General features: G+C 63.1%; 2 protein-coding genes across 2 annotated transcripts in view; one reads left to right on the top strand and one right to left on the bottom strand.

Moving 5' to 3' along the window:
* Nucleotides 1-599: 599 nt before the first annotated feature.
* Nucleotides 600-27,463, bottom strand: part of CELSR2 (cadherin EGF LAG seven-pass G-type receptor 2) — a gene marked incomplete at its 3' end in the record, with an annotated part of 40,051 nt that continues 13,187 nt past the window's right edge. The window contains exons 8-32 of the mRNA XM_057424439.1: nucleotides 26,823-26,948; nucleotides 24,894-25,057; nucleotides 23,779-23,958; nucleotides 22,874-22,987; nucleotides 21,849-22,017; nucleotides 21,425-21,566; nucleotides 20,184-20,304; nucleotides 19,922-20,105; nucleotides 19,713-19,814; nucleotides 17,533-17,627; nucleotides 15,249-15,458; nucleotides 13,507-13,690; nucleotides 12,405-12,515; nucleotides 11,745-12,039; nucleotides 9,636-9,803; nucleotides 7,105-7,231; nucleotides 6,462-6,662; nucleotides 5,678-5,852; nucleotides 4,968-5,080; nucleotides 4,789-4,865; nucleotides 3,746-3,872; nucleotides 1,926-2,048; nucleotides 1,727-1,848; nucleotides 841-905; nucleotides 600-746 (exon numbers count right to left, since the gene is read on the bottom strand). Coding sequence (XP_057280422.1) covers nucleotides 600-746; nucleotides 841-905; nucleotides 1,727-1,848; nucleotides 1,926-2,048; nucleotides 3,746-3,872; nucleotides 4,789-4,865; nucleotides 4,968-5,080; nucleotides 5,678-5,852; nucleotides 6,462-6,662; nucleotides 7,105-7,231; nucleotides 9,636-9,803; nucleotides 11,745-12,039; nucleotides 12,405-12,515; nucleotides 13,507-13,690; nucleotides 15,249-15,458; nucleotides 17,533-17,627; nucleotides 19,713-19,814; nucleotides 19,922-20,105; nucleotides 20,184-20,304; nucleotides 21,425-21,566; nucleotides 21,849-22,017; nucleotides 22,874-22,987; nucleotides 23,779-23,958; nucleotides 24,894-25,057; nucleotides 26,823-26,948 — 3,642 coding nt within the window. The remainder of the gene's footprint in view (nucleotides 747-840; nucleotides 906-1,726; nucleotides 1,849-1,925; nucleotides 2,049-3,745; nucleotides 3,873-4,788; nucleotides 4,866-4,967; nucleotides 5,081-5,677; nucleotides 5,853-6,461; nucleotides 6,663-7,104; nucleotides 7,232-9,635; nucleotides 9,804-11,744; nucleotides 12,040-12,404; nucleotides 12,516-13,506; nucleotides 13,691-15,248; nucleotides 15,459-17,532; nucleotides 17,628-19,712; nucleotides 19,815-19,921; nucleotides 20,106-20,183; nucleotides 20,305-21,424; nucleotides 21,567-21,848; nucleotides 22,018-22,873; nucleotides 22,988-23,778; nucleotides 23,959-24,893; nucleotides 25,058-26,822; nucleotides 26,949-27,463) is intronic.
* The window catches only part of SHISA4 (shisa family member 4), a 69,476-nt gene continuing 66,923 nt past the window's right edge, over nucleotides 24,911-27,463 (top strand). The window contains exon 1 of the mRNA XM_057424480.1: nucleotides 24,911-24,918. The gene's annotated coding sequence lies outside the window, so the exon portion shown is untranslated. The remainder of the gene's footprint in view (nucleotides 24,919-27,463) is intronic.

Below are 27,463 nucleotides of genomic sequence, written 5' to 3'. Positions count from 1 at the left end.
CATACACACTGTGCTGCCCCCAATAGCACCCAGGCAGGGCAAGAGATTCCCCCCCCCCGCAACCACACTGGGTGGCCCCCATTAGCACAATGGTGAATGCCCCCCCCCCCATACAAACATAAACGGGTGCCCCCCATTAGCACCCGGACAAGATGAGGGACCCCCCCCCCCCAGTTCCCAGTGGGTGGCCGCCTCTGAGCACCCAACCAGGGCAAAACCTCCCGCCCCCTCCCCCCCCCAGGGGGCCCCCATCAGCACCCAAACAAGGCCAAAGACCCCCCCAGGGCAAAACACCCCCCCCCACACACAGGGTGCCCCCATCAGCACCCAAAAAAGGCCAAGAAACGCCCCCCCGGACCCACTGAGTGCCCCCGTGGCCCCCTGATCCAAACCCATTGGATGCCCCCCATTAGGACCCAGACCAGATAAAACACCCCCCCCCAAGCCCAATGGGTGCCCCCATGTGCAATAAGGGGACCCCCCCCCCCAGGGTGTCCCCATCAGCACCCAAACAAGGCCAAGGACCCCCCCCCCCAGTGGGTGCCCCCATGTACACTAAGCCCCCCCCCGCCCAGCTGGGTGCCCGCGGGTGCCGTTACCGGTCGGCTCCGGTGGGGGGGCGGCGCTCGGGGGGTCCCATCCGGATGGAGCCGCCTCGTCCTCGCTGTCGGAGGAACCGGAGGAGCCGGAGGAGCCGCTCGGGTCCTCCCCCGGGGAGAGGTCGCTGTCCGAGTCCGTGTCGTGCTCTGCGGACGGGGGGGGGGACACCGGTGTCTGCACCCCCCCGACAGCAGCGGGCTGAGGCCGGGGCCGCTCAGCGCAGGGGTGATGGGGTCTTACCCTGCGGCTGGCCCGGGACGTCCAGGAAGAGCCCCCCCGGGCTGCCCGCGAGCCCCGAGTCCTCCCTGCACAGCGGGGACCGTGAACCACGGCACCGGCACCGCAGCACCCGCCCGGCACCCATGGCCCCATCGCCCCGACACCCTGTCATTGCCCCCCATCACAATGACACCCCAATGCCGTGCCATTGCCACCCCATCACAATGACACCCCAATGCCGTGTCATTGCCCCCCATCACAATGACACCCCAACACTGTGCCATTGCCCCCCATCACAATGACACCCCCCCATTGCCATTGCCACCCCATCACAATGACACCCCAATGCCGTGCCATTGCCACCCCATCACCCCAACACCCTGTCATTGCCCCCCATCACAATGACACCCCAACACCGTGCCATTGCCCCCCATCACAATGACACCCCAACACCGTGTCATTGCCACCCCATCACCCCAACACCCTGTCATTGCCACCCATCACAATGACACCCCAACACCGTGTCATTGCCACCCCATCACCCCAACACCCTGTCATTGCCACCCCATCACAATGACACCCCAATGCCGTGTCATTGCCACCCATCACAATGACACCCCAATGCCGTGCCATTGCCACCCCATCACAATGACACCCCAATGCCGTGCCATTGCCACCCCATCACAATGACACCCCAATGCCGTGCCATTGCCACCCCATCACAATGACACCCCAATGCCGTGCCATTGCCACCCCATCACAATGACACCCCAATGCCGTGCCATTGCCACCCCATCACAATGACACCCCAATGCCGTGCCATTGCCACCCCATCACCCCATCACCGTGCCATCGCCACCCCATTTCCCCATCACCCCAGCACCGTGCCGTGCCCCCGCCCCGGTACCGGCACACGAAGGGGATGTAGCTGTGCTGGCTCTTCGCGGTGCTGTGCAGGGACCCGCTGGAGCCGCCGCCGGGCACCGGGTAGAGCCGCCCGGCCACGTAGGTGCTGTCCCCGCCATAGGCCTGCCATGGGGACGGGGCCATCAGCGCCAGGCCTGGGGGCTGCACCCTGGGGACCCCCCCCTTCCCCCGGCACCCACCGCGGTGAGGGTGGATTTGGTGGCCAGCGCCGGGTCGGGGCTGCGCCGGCGGGAGCAGCTCAGGCGCAGGCTCCTCCGCACCTCCTTGCTCAGCACCACGCAGAATAGGAACACGAGGGGGCCCTGGGGTGGGGATGGGGGGGCATGGGCATGGGGGGGGGGGGAGCACCCCCCCTATACCCATTGTGCGCCCCACATTGGCACCTGAAATGTGGTGAGGGATCCGTGGGGGGGGCACAGGGTTTATGGGGGGTATAGGGCTATGTGGAGGGGCTGTAGAGGGAATGAGGGGCACAGGGGGAATGGGAATCTATGGTGTGGAACAGGGGGTGTAGGGGGGCTATGCGCAGGGTATGGGGTGGGCACAAGGGTTATGGGGGCCACAAGGGCATGGGGGGGCCATGAGGTATGAGAGTGCTATGGGGTATAGGGGAATAATGGAGCACAGAGGGCATGGGGGGGCCCATGGGGTATGAGAGTGCTATGGGGTATAGGGGAATAATGGAGCACAGAGGGCATGGGGGGGCCCATGGGGTATGGGAGTGCTATGGGAAATAGGGGATAAATGCACCACAGAGGGAATGGGGGGGCCCATGGGGTATGGGAGTGCTGTGGGGCATAGGGGAGTAATGGAGCACAGAGGGCATGGGGGGGCCATGGGGTATGTGAGTGCTATGGGGCATAGGGGAGTAATGGGGCACAGAGGGCATGGGGGGGGCATGGGGTATGTGAGTGCTATGGGGCATAGGGGAGTAATGGAGCACAGAGGGCATGGGGGGGCATGGGTATGTGAGTGCTGTGGGGCATAGGGGAGTAATGGGGCACAGAGGGCATGGAGGGGCCATGGGGTATGGGGGTGCTATGGGGTATAGGGGGAATAATGGAGCACAGAGGGCATGGGGGGGGGCATGGGGTATGGGAGTGCTATGGGGTATAGGGGAATAATGGAGCACAGAGGGCATGGGGGGGCCCATGGGGTATGAGAGTGCTATGGGGTATAGGGGAATAATGGAGCACAGAGGGCATGGGGGGGCCCATGGGGTATGGGAGTGCTATGGGGTATAGGGGAGTAATGGAGCACAGAGGGCATGGGGGGGCCCATGGGGTATGGGAGTGCTATGGGGCATAGGGGAGTAATGGGGCACAGAGGGCATGGGGGGGGCATGGGGTATGTGAGTGCTATGGGGCATAGGGGAGTAATGGGGCACAGAGGGCATGGGGGGGGCATGGGGTATGTGAGTGCTATGGGGCATAGGGGAGTAATGGAGCACAGAGGGCATGGGGGGGGCATGGGGTATGTGAGTGCTGTGGGGCATAGGGGAGTAATGGGGCACAGAGGGCATGGGGGGGGCATGGGGTATGTGAGTGCTATGGGGCATAGGGGAGTAATGGAGCACAGAGGGCATGGGGGGGGCATGGGGTATGTGAGTGCTGTGGGGCATAGGGGAGTAATGGGGCACAGAGGGCATGGAGGGGCCATGGGCTATGGGGGTGCTATGGGGTACAGGGGAATAATGGAGCACAGAAGGCATGGGGGGGCCATGGGGTATGGGGGTACTATGGGGTACGGGAGAGTAATGGAGCACAGGGGGTATGGGGGGGCACAGAGGCTATGGGGTGATGAGGGGCCCAAGTGGTAAGGGGGGATCATGGGGTACATCGAGGTCCAGGCAGGATGAGGGGCCCAGGAGTTACATGGGGGCCCAGGGACTACAGGGGCATGGGGGACCCAGGGGTATCGGGGACACAGGAGTGATGGGGGGCTATGGGGGCACACGGGGGTATGGGAGCGGCCGGGGGCTCTGGGGGTGCGGTGTCACCTGGAGGCAGTTGTTGATGGCGAACAGGTAATGGAAGAGCAGCGCATCGCTGTTCACCGAGAGCAGCGCCAGGAGCCAGGCGAGGCTGGGCAGGGCCAGCAGCACCACGGCCGTGCGGAGCGCGGAGCTGGGGACAGCGCTGCCCGTGATGCACGGCACCCAGCACCCTGCCTGCACCCAGCACCCTGCCTGCACCCAGCACCCTGCCTGCACCCAGCACCCTGCCTGCGCCCTGCCTGCACCCAGCACCCTGCCTGCACCGTGCCTGCACCCAGCACCCTGCCTGTGACACACGGCAGCACCCTGCCTGCACTGCACAGCACCCTGCCTGCACCCAGCCCTGCCACACTGCACCCTGCGCCCTGCCTGCACCCAGCACCCTGCCTGCACCGTGCCTGCACCCAGCACCCTGCCTGTGACACACTGCACCCAGCACCCTGCCTGCACCCTGCTTGCACCCTGCCTGCACCCAGCACCCTGCCTGTGACACACGGCACCCAGCACCCTGCCTGCGCCCTGCCTGCACCCAGCACCCTGCCTGCACCCAGCACCCTACACCCAGCACCCTGCCTGTGACACACGGCACCCAGCACCCTGCCTGCACCCAGCACCCTGCCTGTGACACACTGCACCCAGCACCCTACCTGTGCCCTTCCTGCATCCAGCAACCTGCCTGCTCCCAACACCCTGCCTGTGCCCTGCCTGCACCCAGCACCCTGCCTGCTCCCAACACCCTGTCTGTGACACACTGCACCAAGCACCCTGCCTGCACCCAGCACCCTGCCTGTGCCCAGCACCCTACCTGCTCCCAACACCCTGCCGGTTCCCAACACCCTGCCTGTGACACACAGCACCCAGCACCCTGCCTGCGCCCAGCACCCTGCCTGTACCCAACACCCTGCCCTGTACCACCCTACCAGCCAGGGGCACCCATCACCTCCCTGCCACCCCTGGTTGCGCCGGCACCCAATGTTGTGTCGTCCCCCTGCCATGGGTAACCCCCCACCCGGTGCCCCCCACCCATGGGTGCCCAGCTCACTCACGCGGTGCCCTTCTTCTCAAAGCCCTGTGGGGTGGCACAAGTGGCCCTGGCTGCCAACACGAGGAAGAAGATGCTGACCTGGGGGGGGGGGGGGGGGGGGGGCAGCCGGGTGAGCAGCGCCGAGGTGGAAGCACCCATGGGTGCGCTGGGCCCCCCCCGCTGCCCTCAGCCCCCACTCACGGCCACGGCGCAGGCGATGGGCCCGGCCAGGCTCCAGACCAGGCTGTCGTGGATGGAGAGCCAGCAGAAGTCGGGGTTCCCGTAGCCCTGGGGGTCCAGCCCCACGGCCAGCCCTGGGGGGCAGCGGCACGGCTCAGGGGCGGGGCCAGCCGGGGGGGGGCGGGGCCAGGGAGCAAGGGGGCGGAGCTAGGGGTGGGGTGGTGCTATGACCTGGGCAAGGAATTTAAACCTTGGGGAGGGGCGGGCTTATGCTAATGAGGGCGGAGCTAAATCGGACATGGGGTTGTGGGGGCATGGCCATGTGTTTGGGGGCGTGGCTAAGATCGTGGGGGCGGGGTTATACCATAATGGGCAGGGCTGTGTGGCTTTCTAGAGGGGATGGGGTTAGGGAAAGGGGGCGTGGCCAGGGAGCAAGGGGGCGGAGCTAAGGGTGGGGCGGTGCTATGAGCTGGGCAAGGGGTTTAAATCTGGGGGGGGGCGGGTTTGCCACGTTGGGGGAGGAGTTATGCTAATGAGGGTGGAGGTAAATTGGAGGGTTGTCGGGGCGTGGTCACATATTTGAGGGCGGGGATACGATCTAAGGGGCGGGGCCATACCATAATGGGCAGGGGGGTGTGGATGGGGTTAGGGACAGGGGGCGTGGCCAGCAGCCTAGGGGCGGGGCTAGGAGCAAGGGGTGGGGTTAAGAGCCCCCGGGGCCGTATCCTGACCGGTGATGAAGGCGGGCAGCCCCCAGCCCAGCACGTGGTAGAAGCGCATGGGCCCGCGGTCGACGTGCCGGGGCTCGCTGCGGCGCCGGTAGAGGTGCAGCCCCTCGAGCAGCGCCCACCCCACGGCGCTCAGGTACAGGAACTGCAGCAGGATGGCGACCACCGTGCACGCCAGCTGCGGGGAGGATGCATGGAGACCAAGCCCTATGCGTTAGCCCTGCGCACACCAGCACCCCAACCGATTGGGACCCACACCCCCTTTAAGATGCCCCATAGTCTTTTATAGGTCCTGGACCAGAGAAGAAACTTCCCAACCCCTTTAAGAAGCCCAAGTCCTATGAGAGGCCATAACCCCTATGAGAAGCTGCACCCCCTTTAGGAGAAACACCCACTATTAAAGCCACACCCCCTTTGAGAGGTCCCACCCCTTTTAAAAAGCCCCTCCCCTTTGAGACCCCCCCATCCCTTTTACCCCCCCCCCCGCTTGTAAGAGGCCCTTTAGAAGCACCCACTATTAAAGCCACACCCCTTTGAGAAGTCCCACCCCCTTTTAAGAAGCCCCTCCCCTTTGAGCCCCCCCATCCCTTTGAAAGCCCCCCCATTTAAGAGGCCCTTTAGAAGCACCCGCTATTAAAGCCACACCCCCTTTGAGAAGTCCCACCCCCTTTTAAGAAGCCCCTCCCCTTTGAGCCCCCCATCCCCTTGGAAGCCCCGCCCCCTTTAAAGAGGCCGCACCCCAAAAGTGTGTCCCCCCCGCCCTTGATAGCCTCCCCATGCCCCGCACCGGGCTGTCGGCCTGGTTGATGCCGAGCAGGAAGACGAGCTGGGCCAGCAGCAGCGCGGCGGCCGCGTGCCGGCGGATGCTGTGCCGGTTGGAGCGCGGCGCCCGCGGCCCGCCCAGCGCCAGCACCGCCAGCAGCAGCCCCGCCAGCCCCACGGCCAGCGAGCCGTAGGTCAGCGCCGACAGCGGCAGGATCTCCCCGTTCTGCGGCACCCATAGAGCACGCGTCGGGCGCGGGGTGCGAGGCTGAGGCCACGCCCCCTTCTCCTTATAAGGAGCCACGGCGAAGCCCCGCCCACAATGACACCACCCAATGGGGAGGCTTGGCCCTGAGGTTAACTACGCACGGCCCCCCCCCCGCCTCCCATGACCCCGATTGTGCTGCCGTGGGAGCTCCGCCCACTTCACGTAGCCCCGCCCACTTCACAACATGCCCGACCCTTGAAGCCACGCCCCCTTAAAAAGCTCCTCCCATTCACGCCCCGCCCACCCTGTTCAGCCAAGCCCCGCCCCTTCAGAACACCCCCCCATGGACCCTCCCCTTCTACCGAGCACCTCCCATTGCTCCGCCCCCTCAGCGCAAGCCCCGCCCCTTGGCTTCACACCTCCCCACCCCGTGCCCCCCCCACGTGTCCCGGTGCGGCACCTCGCGGCGGGAGATGTCCATGAGCACGGCGAAGCTGGTCAGGTGATGGCACTGGCAGCTCACGTGGCTCCGGTTGCGGAACACGACCTCACAGCCCCGCGCCGACCAACCGCCCGCGGCACCCGCCCTGCGCCAGCACCGTCACACACACAGCGGGACACCCCAACAACGGGACACCCAACAGGGACACCCCAACAACGGGACACCCAACGGGGACACCCCAACAACGGGACACCCAACAGGGACACCCCAACAACGGGACACCCAACGGGGACACCCCAACAACGGGACACCCAACAGGGACACCCCAACAACGGGACACCCAACGGGGACACCCTAACAATGGGACACCCAACAGGGACACCCTAACAATGGGACACCCAACAGGGACACCCCAACAACGGGACACCCAACGGGGACACCCTAACAATGGGACACCCAATGGGGACACCCTAACAATGGGACACCCAACGGGGACACCCCAACAACGGGACACCCAACAGGGACACCCTAACAATGGGACACCCAATGGGGACACCCTAACAATGGGACACCCAACGGGGACACCCCAACAACGGGACACCCAACGGGGACACCCTAACAATGGGACACCCAACGGGGACACCCCAACAACGGGACACCCAACGGGGACACCCTAACAATGGGACACCCAACGGGGACACCCCAACAACGGGACACCCAACGGGGACACCCCAACAACAGGACACCCCAATAATGGGACACCCAAAAGGGACACCCCAACAACGGGACACCCAACAGGGACACCCCAACAACGGGACACCCCAATAATGGGACACCCAACAGGGACACCCCAACAATGGGACACCCAACGGGGACACCCCAACAACGGGACACCCAACGGGGACACCTGCGGTATGGTGACACCAGCACAACAGGGACACCCAACAATGGGACACACAATGGGGACACCCGTGCTATGGGGACACCCACACAATGGGGAAACCCACCAGGAACACCAGCACTATGGGACACTCGCATAATAGGGACACCCGCACTATGGGACACCTGCACTATGGGGACACCCACTGGGGACACCCACACAATGGGGACACCCACCAGGGACAGCACACAACGGGGTCACCCACACTATGAAGACACCCACACTATGGTGACACCAGCACAACAGGGACACCCGCACCATGAGGACACCCACTGGGGACAACTGCATTATGGGACACCCGCATTATGGGACACCCACACAACAGGGACACCCACTGGGGACACCCACTGGGGACACCTGCACAACGGGACACCCACACTATGGGGACACCCACTGGGGACACCCCACTGGGGAAACCCACACTATGCGGACACCCACACTATGGGGACACCCCACTGGGGACAACCCACCGGGGACACCCGCACTATGGGGACACCTTCACAATGGGGACACCCACTGAGGACACCCACACTACGGTGACACCCTCACAATGGGGAAACCCACCAGGAACACCAGCACTATGGGACACTCGCACAATGGGGACACCTGCACTATGGGACACCCACACTATGGGGACACCTGCAAAATGGGGACACCCACTGGGGACACCCACTCTGTGGGGACACCTGCACAATGGGGACACCGACTGGGGACACCCATACTATGGGACACCCACACAATGGGGACACCCACACTATGGGACACCCACACAATGGGGACACCCACACTATGGGACACACACACAATGGGGACACCCACACTATGGGCACACCAGTACAATGAGGACACCAGCCCAACGGGGACACCCACACAATGGGGACACCCACTGGGGACACCCACTCTGTGGGGACACCTGCACAATGGGGACACCGACTGGGGACACCCATACTATGGGACACCCACACAATGGGGACACCCACACTATGGGACACCCACACAATGGGGACACCCACACTATGGGACACACACACAATGGGGACACCCACACTATGGGCACACCAGTACAATGAGGACACCAGCCCAACGGGGACACCCACACAATGGGGACACCCACTGGGGACACCCACTCTGTGGGGACACCTGCACAATGGGGACACGCACTGGGGACACCCACACTATGGGGACACCTGCACTATGGGGACACCGACTGGGGACACCCATACTATGGGACACCCACACTATGGGACACCCACACAATGGGGACACCCACACTATGGGCACACCAGTACAATGAGGACACCAGCCCAACGGGGACACCCACACAATGGGGACACCCACTGCGGACACCCACACTATGGGGACAACAACCACCCCACTGGGGACATCAACCCAGGGACCCCCCGGAGCCACCCTCAACCACCGCCTGGGGCCACCAACCATAGACACCCATTAGGGTCACCCACCAACACCATCCATCACCACCCATGGAGGACACCCATCAGCGCCCATCACTGGGCACCCACTGGGGACACCCACCGGCACCCACAGCCGCTGCATGGGGGACACCCCCCCCCCCCCCCGCCCCCCAGTGTCCCTGTCCCCGGCTCACAGCAGGGAATGGTTCCAGAACACGCAGATGGGTTTGGAGCGCTCCTGGGTCTCGAGCAGCCGGAACTGCAGGGTGATGGGCTCCTCCAGCGCCCGCGGCGCCCGCGCGCCCCCCGCGTGCACGCTGATGCTCACCACCGGCGTGTTGATCACCGGGCGCTTCGGCACCCTGCGGGGTGAGCGACGGCTGTCAGGGGGTGCACCCGGACAACCCAACACCCCGTTCCTGACACCCCAAACCACACACACACTGACACCCTAACAACCTGACACCCCAACACCCCGTTCCTGACACCCCAAACCACACACACACTGACACCTTAACAACCTGACACCCCAACACCCCGTTCCTGACACCCCAAACCACACACACACTGACTGACACCCTAACAACCTGACACCCCAACACACACACTGTTCCTGACACCCCAAACCACACACACACACACACACTGACACCCTAACAACCTGACACCCCAACACCCCGTTCCTGACACCCCAAACCACACACACACTGACACCTTAACAACCTGACACCCCAACACCCCGTTCCTGACACCCTAAAACCCACACACACACTGACACCCTAACAACCTGACACCCCAACACCCCGTTCCTGACACCCCAAACCACACACACACTGACACCCTAACAACCTGACACCCCAACACCCCGTTCCTGACACCCCAAACCACACACACACTGACACCCTAACAACCTGACACCCCAACACCCCGTTCCTGACACCCCAAACCACACACACACCGACACCTTAACAACCTGACACCCCAACACCCCGTTCCTGACACCCCAAACCACACACACACTGACACCGTAACAACCTGACACCCCAACACCCCGTTCCTGACACCCCAAAACCCACACACACTGACACCCTAACAACCTGACACCCCAACACCCCGTTCCTGACACCCCAAACCACACACACACTGACACCCTAACAACCTGACACCCCAACACCCCGTTCCTGACACCCCAAACCACACACACACTGACACCCTAACAACCTGACACCCCAGCACCCCGTTCCTGACACCCCAAACCACACACACACCGACACCTTAACAACCTGACACCCCAACACCCCGTTCCTGACACCCCAAACCACACACACACTGACACCCTAACAACCTGACACCCCAACACCCTGTTCCTGACTCCATGATACCCTAATACCCCAAATCCCAGATACCATGACACCCTTACCCTCCAACGCCCTGACACCTCAACAACCTGACACCCCCAACACCCTGACCCCCCGTTCCTGACACCCTGACACCATGATACCCTGACACCCCAAAACCCAGATACCCTGACACCCTTACCCTCCAACACCCTGACACCCCGTTCCTGACACCATGATACCGTGACACCACGACACTCAGACACCCTCACACCCCATTCCTGACACCCTGATATCCTGACACCCCAAAACCCAGATACCCTGACACCCTTACCCTCCAACACCCTGACACCTCAACACCCTGACACCTCAACACCTCAACACCCTATTCCTGACACCGATACTCTGACACCCCAAACCCCAGATACCCTGACACCCTTACCCTCCAACACCGTGACACCTCAACACCCCATTCCTGACACTGATACCCTGACACCCCAAAACCCCGATACCCTGACACCCTTACCCTCCAACACCCTGACACCTCAACAACCGGACACCTCAACACCTCAACACCCCATTCCTGACACCGATACCCCGACACCCTTACCCTCCAACACCCCAACATGCCAACACCCCATTCCTGACACCATGATACCATGACACCCCAATATCCTGACACCCCAAAACCCAGATACCCTGACACCCTTACCCTCCAACACCCCGACATGCCAACACCCCATTCCTGACACCATGATACCCTGACACCCCAAAACCCAGCTACCCTGACACCCTTACCCTCCAACACCCTGACACCTCAACAACCTGACACCCCCAACACCCCGTTCCTGACACCCCAACACCCTCACACCCTGACACCCCATTCCCGGCGGTTACCCTGGGGACCCCTCCTGTCCCCATCATCCCAGCCCCACACCGGTTCCCCCCCCAGGCCAAGGCACCCACCTGAGGCTGCGCTTGTCGGTGTCGTACTGCTCGGGCAGCAGCCCCGCCAGCGTGCGGTAGATGATGACGCTGGCGATGGCCTGACCCTCGCCCGGGGCCGGGTGCCGCTTGTGCCGGGTCACCAGGGGAGCCTTTTCCTCCTCACCCTCCTCATCCTCGTCATCATCGTCTCCATCCTCATCCTCTTCATCCCCCTCCTGCTGCTGCTGCTGCTGCTGCCGCCCACCCGTGCCCTGCGGTGCCCGCTCCTGCCCAGCCGAGGGCTCTGGGGTGTGAGGGAGGGGATGGGTGAGCCCTGCCAGCCCCATAGGCACAGCGGTGACCCCAGCCCCATAGGCACAGTGGTGACCCCAGCCTCATAGGCACAGCGGTGACCCCAGCTCCATGGGTATAGTGCTGACCCCAGCCCCCCATGCAGCAGCCCCAGCCCCATAGGCACAGTACAGCAGTGACCCCAGCCCTGCCAGCCCCACAGTGGTGACCCCAGCCTCATGGGCACAGCGGTGACCCCAGCTCCATGGGTGACCCCAGCCCTGCCAGCCCCATAGGCACAGCCCTGCCAGCCCCATAGGTACAGCAGTGACCCCAACCCCATGGCTGTGCCCCCCCCATGGGTACTCACGCTGACCCCAGGGGGCCAGCCCCATCGGGCAGGATGACCCCAACTGGTCTCCAGGTCTCCAGGTCCGTGGCTTCTCCCCCGCAGCGCCTCGTAGCGCGGCAGCCGAGCGCCCGCGGAGCTGCCTTTGTCCAACCGCACCACGGACACCACTGCGGCACCGGCACCAATGGCACCGGTACCAATGGCACCGGTACCCACTGATACCAGCACTGCTGGCACCGGTACCCACTGACACCAGTACCCACTGATACCAGTATCCACTGATACCAGTATCCACTGACACCGGTACCCACTGACACCAGCACTGCTGGCACCGGTACCCACTGACACCAGTACCCACTGATACCAGTACACCGGTGATACCAGCACTGCTGGCACCAGCACCCACTGACACCAGTACCCACTGATACCAGCCACTGACACCAGTACCCACTGATACCAGCACTGCTGGCACCGGTACCCACTGACACCAGTACCCACTGACACCAGTACCCACTGACACCGGTACCCACTGATACCAGTATCCACTGACACCAGTACCCACTGACACCGGTACCCACTGATACCAGTATCCACTGACACCGGTACCCACTGATACCAGCACTGCTGGCACCGGTACCCACTGACACCAGTACCCACTGACACCAGTACCCACTGACACCGGTACCCACTGATACCAGTATCCACTGACAGTGGTACCCACTGACACCGGTACCCACTGATGCCAGCACTGCTGGCACCGGTACCCACACACACCAGTTCCCACTGACAGTGGCACCACCGGCACCAGTACCCACTTACACCGGTACCCACTGACACTGGCATCCACTGTCACTGGCACCACTGGCACTGGTGCCCACTGACACTGGTGCCAATGGCACTGGTACCCACTGACACCAGTACCCACTGGCACCGCACTGCTGGCACCGGTACCCACTGACACCAGCATCTCTGGCACCGGCACCACTGGCACTGGTACCCACGGACCCATATACACCACACCCCCTGAGCACACACATTCCCAGGCATACCCATCCCCTGCGCACCCATCCCTGTCCCCAGCACGCGCCTCCCTGCGCGCATCCACGTCCCCTGAGCACCACCGTGCCCGCGTCCCCCCCGGGCACCCCTGGCGCTGACCGATGTTGGGGGTGACGATGGTGAAGGGGCTCAGGTAGGTCTGGGGCATGTTCTGCGCCAGGGCGCTGGCGTAGTCCTCGAAGTGCTTGAGCAGCCAGGCCGTGCCGCCCTCCGTCTGCTGGATCAGCTCCCAGTGCCGCTTGGTGCTGCTGTCCAGCAGCGCGCTGCCCACCCGCAGCAGGTTCTGCGCCCCCGACACCGGCACCGTCACCCGGGCGTCCCTTGCCCGTGTGGGTACCATCACCCCCTCCCCGTGCTGTGCCCCAGAACCCCCCCCAACAGGTGCCCATCGCCCCAGCAGCCATCGCCCCGCTCCAGCCCCTCACCCAATGAAGGTGCCCATCACCCCGGTGTCCGTCCTCCTGCCCCAACCCCTTCCCGTTGCTCTGGCCTCCTCCACAAACATCCCCATCCTCCGTGAAGATTCCCATCATTCACCACTGGGTCTTCTTCACCAGCACTCCCTCTCCCATTGAAGGTGCCCATCACCCTGGTGTCCATCCTCCTCTCTTGCTGAAGGTGTCCATCACCCTGGTGTCTATCCCCCTCTCCCATTGCAGGTGCCCATCACCCTGGTGTCTATCCCCCTCTCTCGATGAAGGCGCCCATCACCCTCGTCCATCCCATCCTCCCACTGATGTGTCCATCACCCCGCCATCTATCCTCCATCCTCCTGCCCCATTCCCACTCCCACTGCAGGTGCCCATCACCCTGGTGTCCATCCCCCTCTCTCATCGAAGGTGTCCATCACCCCAGCATCTATCCTCCTGCCCCATTCCCACTCCCACTGATGTGTCCATCACCCTGGCATCCATCCTGCTGACCCATTCCCACTCCCATTAGGGGTGCCCATCACCCTGGTGTCCATCCCATTCTCCCATTGCAGGTGCCCATCACCCTGGTGTCCATCCCCTCTCCCACTGAAGGTGCCCATCACCCTGGTGTCCATCCCCTCTCTCACTGAAGGTGCCCATCACCCTGGCGTCCATCCCATTCTCCCACTGATGTGTTCATCACCCTGGCATCCATCCTGCTGCCCCATTCCCACTCCCACTGCAGGTGCCCATCACCCTGGTGTCCATCCCCACTCTCACTGAAGGTGCCCATCACCCTGGTGCCCATCACCCTGGTGTCCATCCCATTCTCCCACTGATGTGTTCATCACCCTCATGTCCATCCCATTCTCCCATTGCAGGTGCCCATCACCCTGGTGTCCATCCCCTCTCTCACTGAAGGCGCCCATCACCCTCGTCCATCCCATCCTCCCACTGATGTGTCCATCACCCTGGCATTCATCCTCCTGCCCCATTCCCACTCCCATTGCAGGTGCCCATCACCTTGGTGTCCATCCTATTCTCCCACTGATGTGTTCATCACCCTCATGTCCATCCCATTCTCCCGTTGCAGGTGCCCATCACCCTCATGTCCATCCCATTCTCCCACTGATGTGTCCATCACCCTGGCATCCATCCTCCTGCCCCATTCCCATTCCCATTGCAGGTGCCCATCACCCTGGTGCCCATCACCCTGGTGCCCATCACCCTGGTGTCCACCCCATTCTCCCACTGATGTGTTCATCACCCTGGCATCCATCCTGCTGCCCCATTCCCATTCCCACTGCAGGTGCCCATCACCCTGGTGTCCATCCCCTCTCCCATTGCAGGTGCCCATCACCCTGGTGCCCATCACCCTGGTGTCCACCCCATTCTCCCATCGCAGGTGACCCCCTCCTCCCGCGGTACCTCGGTGAAGTGCACGTCCTGCGTGGCCGCCAGGCGGAAGCCGCGCTGGGCGCTCTCGTGGCGCAGCAGCCGCGTGGCCAGCCCGTAGACCAGGCGCAGGTCGCTGGGGAAGCCGAGCCCGGAGCCGCGCGTGGCCTCGTGCAGCTGCCGCGCAACGTGCCGGGACTGCGCCGGGTCCAGGCGGGAGCCGTTCAGGGCCAAGCGCTGAGCCTGGGGGGGACACGGAACCGGTGACCACAGGGACATGGAACCGGGGACATGGAACCGGGGACATGGAACTGGGGACATGGAACTGGTGACCACAAGAACATGGAACTGGGGACATGGAACCAGGAACCACAGGGACATGGAACCGGGGACATGGAACCAGTGACCACAGGGACATGGAACCGGGGACATGGAACCAGTGACCACAAGAACATGGAACTGGGGACATGGAACCAGTGACCACAGGGACATGGAACTGGGGACATGGAACCAGTGACCACCCATTCTCCCATCGGGACATGGAACTGGGGACATGGAACCAGTGGCCACAGGGACATGGAACTGGGGACATGGAACCAGTGACCGTGGGGACATGGAACTGGTGACTGTGGGGACATGGAACTGGGGACATGGAACTGGGGACATGGAACTGGGGACACCAGGGACATGGAACTGGGGACATGGAACTGGGGACAGTGAGGACATGGAACTGGGGACATGGAACTGGGGACAGTGAGGACATGGAACTGGGGACATGGAACTGGGGACATGGAACTGGTGACCACAAGAACATGGAACTGGGGACATGGAACTGGGGACCACAAGGACATGGAACTGGGGACATGGAACCAGTGACCACAGGGACATGGAACTGGGGACATGGAACTGGGGACATGGAACTGGTGACCACAAGAACATGGAACTGGGGACATGGAACTGGGGACCACAAGGACATGGAACTGGGGACATGGAACTGGGGACCACAAGGACATGGAACTGGGGACATGGAACCAGTGACCACAGGGACATGGAACTGGGGACATGGAACCAGACACCACAGGGACATGGAACTGGGGACATGGAACTGGGGACATGGAACTGGGGACATGGAACTGGGGACATGGAACAGGGACATGGAACTGGGGACATGGAACCGAGGACATGGAACTGGGGACATGGAACCAGTGACCACAGGGACATGGAACTGGGGACATGGAACTGGGGACATGGAACTGGGGACCACAGGGACATGGAACTGGGGACATGGAACTGGGGACAGTGGGGACATGGAACTGGGGACATGGAACTGGGGACATGGAACTGGGGACCACAGGGACATGGAACTGGGGACATGGAACTGGGGACAGCAGGGACATGGAACTGGGGACATGGAACTGGGGACATGGAACTGGGGACATGGAACCAGTGACACAGGGACATGGAACTGGGGACATGGAACTGGGGACCAAAGGGACATGGAACCGGGGACTGTGGAGACATGGAACCAGTGACAGTGGGGACATGGAACAGGGGACATGGAACTGGGGACATGGAACTGGGGACATGGAACTGGGGACATGGAACTGGGGACATGGAACTGGGGACATGGAACTGGGGACATGGAACAGTGGGGACACGGAACTGGGGACATGGAACTGGGGACCCCGAGGACATGGAACTGGGGACATGGAACTGGGGACAGTGGGGACATGGAACTGGGGACATGGAACTGGGGACCACAAGGACATGGAACTGGGGACATGGAACTGGGGACAGTGGGGACATGGAACTGGGGACCAAAGGGACATGGAACCGGGGACTGCAGGGACATGGAACCGGTGACAGTGGGGACATGGAACAGGGGACATGGAACTGGGGACCACAGGGACATGGAACCGGTGACAGTGGGGACATGGAACAGGGGACATGGAACTGGGGACCACAGGGACATGGAACCGGTGACTGCGGGGACATGGAACCAGTGACAGCAGGACATGGAACCGGTGACAGTGGGGACATGGAACCGGTGACAGTGGGGACATGGAACCAGGGACATGGAACTGGTGACCACACAGTGACACAGGGTGCGCTGCGTGCCCGTATGGGACATCAGCACCATGTGTGTCTGTGGGACGTGGCACTGGGGACAACAGCAACCCTCGCTGTGACACTGCCACTGCTGTCCCCTCCTGGTGACACCATCACTGCTGTGCCCTCCCAGGCTCACTGTCCCCTCTGGTGTCACCGTCACCGCTGTCCCGTTCCCCCCCCCCATGTCCCCAGCCCTGGCACTCACCCATGCGCGCAGGGGGGCGAAGGCGAGGGAGCTGCAGTTGAAGAGGTTGGGGGGCAGCCACCCCCTGTGCTCGTCGCAGTGCCGCAGCGCCGTGCCTGCGTGGCCCCAGCCTGTCACCGCCCCGGCCACCCAGCACAGCCCCATCCCACCAGCGCCGCCACCGTGGTGTCCCCCATGTGCCCCATCCCAGCTCCGCCACCACCACGTCAGCCCCATCTCCACCACAGCATCACTCCCATCTCAGCCCCATCCCTACTGATGCCACCATGGGCTCACCTCCCTGCATCGTATCCCAGTGATGCCACCACCGTGTCCCACCCTTCCCCATCACAGTGGTGCCACCATGGTGTCCGCCCCCCCCATACCCCATCCCAGCAATGCCACCTCACTGTCACCCTCAGCTCTGTCCCAGCAGTGCCACCATTGCCTCACCATGTCCCAATGGTGCCACCACAATGTCACCCCCCATCCCCAATCCCAGGTGGTTGTCACCTCCCCCATCCCATCCCAACCCAATCCATCCCATCCCACCCCCACCCCTCTCCCATCCCATCCCCACCCCTCTCCCATCCCATCCCACCCCATCCTATTACATCACTGCCACCAACATGTCTTCTCCCAGCCCCAGTCCCAGTGGTGCCATGGTGGTTGTCACCTCCCCCATCCCATCCCATCATTGCCTCCACCATGTCACCCCCTTCTCACCCCCACCCCACCCCATCCCATCCCATCCCACCCCACCCCATCCCAATCCATCCCATCCCACCCCACCCCATCCCATCCCATCCCACCCCATCCCCTCCCAAGCCATCCCATCCCATCCCATCCCAACCCATCCCATCCCACCCCACCCCACTCCATCCCACCCCATCCCAATCCATCCCACCCCACCCCACCCCATCCCATCCCACCCCACCCCATCCCAATCCATCCCAACCCACCCTACCCCATCCCAACCCACCCCATCCCAATCCATCCCACCCCACCCCATCCCACACCACCCATCATCTCTGCCACCATGTCACCCCCTTCTCACTCCCATCCCACCCCACCCCATCCCATCCCATCCCATCCCATCCCATCCCAACCCAACCCCATACCAACCTGTCCCACCCCACCCCAGCCCATCCCATCCCACCCCATCCCACCCATCATTGCCACATCCCACCATCATTGTCACCCCCTTCACATCCCCATCCCATCCCACCCCAGTCCACCCCACCCCATCCCAACACGTCCCACCCCATCCCATCTCAACCCAACCCCACCCCAACCCGTCCCACCCTACCCCATCCCACCCATCATTGCCACCACGTCACCCCCTTCTCATCCCCATCCCATCCCAATCCATCCCATCCTACCCCAAGCCACCCCATCCCATCCCGCCCCATCCCATCCCATCCCACCCACCCATCACTGCCACCACCATGTCACCCTCTTCTCACCCCCAGTCCATCCCATCCCAGTCCATCCCATCCCATCCCATCCCATCCCATCCCATCCCATCCCATCCCATCCCATCCCATCCTATCCCATCCCATCCCATCCCATCCCATCCCACCCCACCCATCACCACCACCACCATGTCACCCTCTTCTCACCCCCATGCCATCCCATCCCAGTCCATCCCATCCCATCCTATCCCATCCCATCCCATCTCAACCCAACCCCACCCCACCCCACCCCATCCCATCCCATCCCATCCCACCCCATCCCATCCCATCCCATCCCATCCCATCCCATCCTATCCCATCCCATCCCATCCCATCCCATCCCACCCCACCCATCACCACCACCACCATGTCACCCTCTTCTCACCCCCATGCCATCCCATCCCAGTCCATCCCATCCCATCCTATCCCATCCCACCCCACCCCACCCCATCCCACCCCACCCCATCCCACCCCACCCCACCCCACCCCACCCCACCCCATCCCATCCCATCCCATCCCACCCCATCCCATCTCATCCCATCCCATCATTGCCACCACCATGTCACCCCCTTCTCATCCCCACCCCACCCCATCCCACCCCATCCCACCCCCCCATCACCACCACCCCCCATCACCCCCTTCTCACCCCCACCCCATCCACGCCACCACCCGCACCCCACCGGTTCCCACCCCCCCCCTCTCCCCAATTACCCCCCCGCGCCCCATCCCTGTGGTGCCCCCACCTACCCACAGCCCCCCTGGGGCAGGGGGCAGCCGCGGGCAACCCAAAGCGGGTCCGTGGCCACCAGATGCTGCTCTCGATGGCCCGGGGGCAGCTGTCGTAGTTCACTGGGGGGGGGGGGGGGGGGAGAGCAGAGCGCGGTCACCGCCGGGGGGCAGCCGCCGCCAGCCGCGGCCATGGCGGGGGGCGGCCGCCGGGGGGCGCTGTCCCGCACCTTCGCAGCCGCCGGCCGTCACCTCGGCGAAGGGGTTGTCGCAGCGGTCGCAATGGCGCCCGATGACCCCGGCCTTGCAGGGGCACTGCCCCGTGGCGCTATCGCAGCGTCGCGACAGGGAGCCGGTGGGGTAACAGTCGCAGAGCAGGCAGGAGCCGCTGCCCGCCGGGCGGTAGTGGTTCTCCTATGGGGGGGAACAACGGGGGTCACGGTGCTGGGGGGCGTGGGCGCCGTCGGGGGGCGGGCGCAGGGCAGGTCCCACCTTGCAGCGGCACTCGCCCGTGGTCTTGTTGCAGTCGGGGTCGAAGCCTTTGGCGCTGTCGCAGTTGCAGGGCCCGCACGTGGGGTGCCCCCACCAGCCCCGAGGGCACGGCGGAGCCTCCCTGCGGCACCGGGGGACAGGGCGTGAACGGGGGGGGGGGGGCACCGCGAGGGGGCAGCACCGAGCCCCTTGGACGGGAGAGCACACGCACGTGTGAACGGACGTACACGTGTACAGAAACACGTGCACACACACGTGTACACATCCACATGCATGCACAGGCGTGCACACAAACACACGTGAACACACACGCGTACACACATCCACATGCATGCACAGGCGTGCACACACACGTGCACACATGTGAACACACACACGTGAATACACACGCATACACACATCCACATGCATGCACAGGCGTGCACACAAACACACGTGCACACACACGTGCACACATGTGAACACACACACGTGAATACACACGCATACACACATCCACATGCATGCACAGGCGTGCACACAAACACACGTGCACACACACGTGCACACATGTGAACACACACACGTGAATACACACGCGTACACACATCCACATGCATGCACAGGCGTGCACACAAACACACGTGCACACACACGTGCACACATGTGAACACACACATGTGAACACACACGTGAACACACACACGTACACACATCCACATGCATGCACAGGCGTGCACACACACGTGCACGCAAACACGTGCACACACACGTTCAGACACACATGCACACACACGTGTACACATGCATACACGGATGTGCACACACACGCGCACACACGCACACATGTGCACACGCACGCACACGTACACACGTGCGCACACGCACACGCGCACACATGCACACACATGCACACACAAGTGCACACACACGCACACACATGCACAAACGTGGACACGCACACACACATGTACACACAAGTGCACACACGCACACACAATGCACACACGCGCACATACAATGCACACACACGTGCACACACACGCGCACACAATGCGCACACAAGTGCACACACGTGCACACGCACACACGCGCACACACATGCACACACGAACACGCATACACACACACGCGCGCACACACACCCCCCACATGCATACACACACACGCACGCACACATGCATACACGCACGCACACACACACATGCACACACGTGTGTGCCAGGCACCCCTCGCACCACCACATGCCGGGGGGCACTGACCTGTGCTCGCAGTAGGGCCCGAAGCGGCCCTGGGGGCAGAGGCAGGCGTAGCCGTGCACGGAGCCGGGCTGGGGGGCGCAGGTGGCCGGGGGGTGGCAGGGGTTGAGGGCACAGGCACTGACACAGCTGTCCCCAAAGTGCCCTGGGGTGACAGGGGGGAGCGGGTGTCACTGGGGGGGCAGTGCCGTGGGGACAGGGATGGGGGGGACAGCAATGAGAGGGTGTCAGAGCCATGGGGACAGGGATGGGGGGGACAGCAATGAGGGGGTGTCAGAGCCATGGGGACAGGGACAAGGGGGTGTCAGAGCCATGGGGACAGCAATAAGGGGGTGTCAGAGCCATGGGGACAGGGACAAGGGGGTGTCAGAGCCATGGGGACAGCAATGAGGGGGTGTCAGCGCCCGGGGGCCGTGTCCTCGCTCACCCGGGTGGCAGCGGCAGGTGACGGTGTCCCCATGGCCGGCGCAGTCGCTGTGGGGGGGACAGGGCCCCCCGGCGCAGGGGTCCGGAAGGTCACAGCCCGCGGTCACAGCCACCCGCGACACCGCGGCCACGTGCAGCGCCCCGGCACCCGCCTCGCCCAGATGCAGGCCCTGGCATCGACAGTGTCACCAACAGTGTCACCATCAGTGTCACCAGCACAGTGTCACCGGCACAGTGCCACCAACAGTGTCACCATCTGTGTCACCAACACGGTGTCACCAGCACAGTGTCACCGGCACGGTGTCACCAACAGTGTCACCAACACAGTGTCACCGGCACAGTGTCACCAACAGTGTCACCAGCACAGTGTCACCAGCACAGTGTCACCGGCACAATGTCACCAACACAGTGTCACCAACACAGTGTCACCAGCACAGTGGCACCATCAGTGTCACCAACAGTGTCACCATCAGTGTCACCAACACAGTGTCACCGGCACAGTGTCACCAACAGTGTCACCAAAACAATGTCACCATCAGTGTCACCAACAGTGTCACCAACAGAGTGTCACCATCAGTGGCACCAACACAGTGTCACCAACACAGTGTCACCATCAGTGTCACCATCAGTGGTACCAACACAGTGTCACCAACACAGTGTCACCATCAGTGGCACCAACACAGTGTCACCAACACAGTGTCACCATCAGTGGCACCATCAGTGGTACCACCACAGTGTCACCACCACCACCACTGGGCCCCAGTTTCCTCCCCAGAGCCCAGCACCCCCCTGTGTCTCCCCATAACCCCCGCCAGGAGTTCCACCCTGTCCCCATTCCCATGCCCAGACCCCTTGCTCACATCCCTGTGCCCCCACACATACCCAACGGCCCCATTCCCATGCTCGCACCCCCATCTCTTGTCCCCACACCAGGGCACAGTCACCCACCCCATGCCCCATCCGATGCCCCCACGTCCTGCCCCACGCTGTGCCCACGGCCCCGCTGGCCCCGTCCCGGTGCATTACCTGCATGCAGCCGCGGAAGCCCTGCTCCACGGTGCCCCCATCACCCGGCAGCCCCCCCATGCTCAGGGTCTGCAGCTGCAGCTCCCCCAGCTCCAGGGACACGTTGGTCACAGCCTGCGGGACAGGGACAGCCCTGGTGGCACCACGGGGAGCAGGGGGGCACAGGGACACCCATAGGGAGCAGAGGGGCATGGAGACACCCATAGGTGTCCATAGGGAGCAGAGGGACACAGGGACACCCATAGGGAGCAGAGGGGCACGGAGACACCCATAGGGAGTAGAGGGACACAGGGACACCCATAGGTGCCCATAGGGCACAGAAGGACACAGGGACACCCATAGGGAGCAGAAGGACACAGGGATACCCATAGGGAGCAGAGGGGCACAGGGACACCCATAGGGAGCAGAGGGTCACAGGGACACCCATAGGGAGCAGAGGGGCACAGGGACACCCATAGGGAGCAGAAGGACACAGGGACACCCACAGGTGCCCATAGGGAGCAGAGGCACACAGGGACACCCGTAGGGAGCAGAGGGGCACGGAGACACCCATAGGGAGCAGAGGGGCACAGGGACACCCATAGGGAGCAGAAGGACACAGGGACACCCATAGGGAGCAGAAGGACACAGGGACACCCATAGGGAGCAGAAGGACACAGGGACACCCATAGGGAGCAGAGGGGCACGGAGACACCCATAGGGAGCAGAGGGACACAGGGACACCCATAGGGAGCAGAAGGACACAGGGACACCCATAGGGAGCAGAAGGACACAGGGACACCCATAGGGAGCAGAGGGGCACGGAGACACCCATAGGGAGCAGAGGGACACAGGGACACCCATAGGGAGCAGAGGGACACAGGGTCACCCATAGGTGCCCATAGGGAGCGGGGGGGGGGGCTCACCTGGTACCGGCCGTAGTCGCAGCCCAGGCGCAGGCGGGGGGGCCCCGGGGCCCCCCCTGGCTCCAGCCCCAGCTCCACCTCGTGCCAGTGCCCATCGCTGACCCACGCCTGCGGCAGCCGCAGCCGGGCCAGGGGGGCCCCCCCCTGCCACAGCCCTGCCTCGGGCCGGCCCTCGGCCAGCTGGGGGGGAGCAGGGGCAGGGCAATGACCCCCCCATGGCAACAACCCCCATAGCAATGACCCCCCCCCATGGCAACACCTCCCCATAGCAATGACCCCCCCATGGCAACAACCCCCATAGCAATGACCCCCCCCCATGGCAACACCTCCCCATAGCAATGACCCCCCCCATGGCAACAACCCCCCATCGCAATGACCCCCCCCATGGCAACACCTCCCCATAGCAATAACCCCCCCCCATGGGCAACACCTCCCCATAGCAATAACCCCCCCCCATGGCAACAACCCCCCATAGCAATGACCCCCCCCATGGCAACACCTCCCCATAGCAATGACCCCCCCCATGGCAACACCTCCCCATAGCAATGAGCCCTCCCCCTCCCCATAGGGCAACAACCCCCCATAGCAATGACCCCCCCCATGGCAACACCTCCCCTATGGCAACACCCGTAAGAACCTCCCCCAGGGCACCCCAGGGGGTGACAGCCCCACCAAGGACACCAAAGCCCCAAGGCCAGGACCCCCTTGGCAATACCCCCCCAAAGCAAACACTCCCCCATGGCCATGCCCCCCCTATGGCCACGACCCCCAAATGGCCATGACTCCCCCCATGGCCACGACCCCCCCCCATGACCATGCTCCCCCTATGGCCACTACCCCCCCATGGCCATGGCTCCCCCCTTGGCCATGTCCCCCCCATGACCATGCCCCCATCCATGACCATACCCCCCAATAGCCATGCGCCCCCCCCCCCCCCATGGCCATGCCCCCCCCCCCATGACCATACTCCCCCATAGCAATGACCCCCCTGTATGGCCATGCCCCCCCCATGGCCATTACCCCCTCCAATGGCCATGCCCCCCCATGGCTATGAACCTCCCCATGGCCACGCCCCCTCCATGGTTACGCCCCCCTCATGGCCACGCCCCCCTCACCTCCACGCTGACGCTGAGCGGCGGCGCCGCCGCCCGCAGGAGGAGCCCGTGCGGGTGCCGGGTGCTGAGCTGGACGCGCATGCGCCAGGGCAGGGCCAGGGGCAGCGCCAGCCCCGCCCAGGACACGTGGCTGCGGCCCTCGAAGCGCTGCGGGGCGCCCACGGCTGCGGGGCAGGGGCGAGCACCCGTTGGCACCCATTGACACCCATGGACATCCATTGACACCCATGGACATCCATTGACACCCATGGACAGCCATTGACACCCATGGACACCCATGGACACCCATGGAGCAACCATGGACACCCATGGAGCACACATTGACACCCATAGACACCCATTGACACCCATGGACACCCATTGACACCCATGGACACCCACTGACGCCCATTGACACCCATAGACACCCATTGACACCCATGGACACCCATTGACACCCATGGACAGCCATTGACACCCATGGACACCCATTGACACCCATGGACACCCATTGACACCCATGGACAGCCATTGACACCCATGGACACCCATGGAGCAACCACGGACACCCATGGAGCACACATTGACACCCATAGACACCCATTGACACCCATGGACACCCATTGACACCCATGGACACCCATGGACACCCATGGAGCAACCATGGACACCCATGGAGCACACATTAACACCCATAGACACCCATTGACACCCATGGACGCCCATGGACACCCATTGACACCCATGGACACCCATGGACACCCATTGACACCCATGGACACCCATGGACAGCCATTGACACCCATGGACATCCATTGACACCCACTGACAGCCATTGACACCCATGGACACCCATGGACACCCATGGACACCCATGGACACCCATTGACACCCATGGACAGCCATTGATACCCATGGAGCACCCATTGACGCCCATTGACACCCATTGCACCCATTGACACCCATTGACACCCATGGACACCCACTGACGCCCATTGACACCCATTGGCGCCCATTGACACCCATGGACACCCATGGACACCCACTGACGCCCATTGACACCCATTGGCACCCATGGACACCCATAGACACCCATGGACACCCATGGACACCCATGGAGCAACCATGGACACCCATGGACACCCATGGAGCACACATTGACACCCATTGACACCGATGGACACCCATGGACACCCATGGACAGGCATTGACACCCATGGACATCCATGGACACCCATTTACACCCATTGACACCGATGGAGCAACCATGGACACCCATTGACACCCACTGACACCCATAGACCCCCATGGACACCCATGGACACCCATGGAGCACCCATTGATACCCATGGACACCCACTGACACCCATAGACCCCCATGGACACCCATGGACACCCATGGACACCCATGGAGCACCCATTGACACCCATGGACACCCATGGACACCCATTGACGCCCATGGACACCCATGGACAGCCATTGACACCCATGGACAGCCATTGACACCCATGGACACCCACTGACACCCATGGACAGCCATTGACACCCATGGACAGCCATTGACACCCATGGACACCCATGGACACCCATGGAGCAACCATGGACACCCATGGAGCACACATTGACACCCATAGACACCCATTGACACCGATGGACACCCATGGACACCCATGGACAGCCATTGACACCCATGGACAGCCACTGACACCCATGGACATCCATGGACACCCATTTACACCCATTGACACCGATGGAGCAACCATGGACACCCATTGACACCCACTGACACCCATAGACCCCCATGGACACCCATGGACACCCATGGAGCACCCATTGACACCCATGGACACCCATGGAGCACCCATTGACACCCATGGAGCACCCATTGACACCCATGGACACCCATAGACCCCCATGGCCCCCATGAACCGCCCCATAGCCCCTGATACCTTCCTGGCAGGTCCTGCCCCCGAAGCCCGCGGGGCAGCGGCACCTGAAGCTGTCCCAGTCCTGCTCGCAGGTGCCCCCGTTGTGGCAGGTGTCGCTGTCACACAGCGGCCTCTTGGCTGGGCACCCTTGGGTGGGGGGGGCACACATGGGAGCGTTTGGGGATGGATGCTTGTACCCCCTCCCCATCCCCCCATGGTGCCAGCGGGGGGCACTAGGACCCTGTCAGGTCCTCAAGTGCTCAAGGCCAATCACGGTGACAGCCCCATCCCCACACCCCCCACCCCATGCCCAATGGGCGCCCCCCCCATGCCCAATGGGTGCCCCCCCATTTCCGATGTTTGCCCCCCCCATACCCAATGGGTGACCACCCCCGCCCAATGGGTGCCACCCCCATGCCCAATGGGTGCCACCCCCATGCCCAATGGGTGCCCCCCCATGCCCAATGGGTCCCCCCCATTTCCAATGTTTGCCCCCCCCCATGCCCAATGGGTGCTCCCCCATGCACAGTGGGTGCCCCCCCATTTCCGATGTTTCCCCCCCCACACGCCCAATGCATGCACCCCCCCATGTCCAATGGGTGCCCCCCCCCATTTCCAATGTTTGCCTCCACCATACCCAATGGGTGCCCCCCCATGCCCAA

This window comes from Pezoporus wallicus, unplaced genomic scaffold, assembly GCF_028554395.1.
Source record: "Pezoporus wallicus isolate ANWC-B61680 ecotype Strahan unplaced genomic scaffold, APGP_CSIRO_Pwel_v1 contig_9123, whole genome shotgun sequence".
NCBI classification, from domain to species: domain Eukaryota; kingdom Metazoa; phylum Chordata; class Aves; order Psittaciformes; family Psittacidae; genus Pezoporus; species Pezoporus wallicus.
Note: the sequence above shows the minus strand (reverse complement) of the source record. Positions and strands in the feature narration are given on the sequence as shown.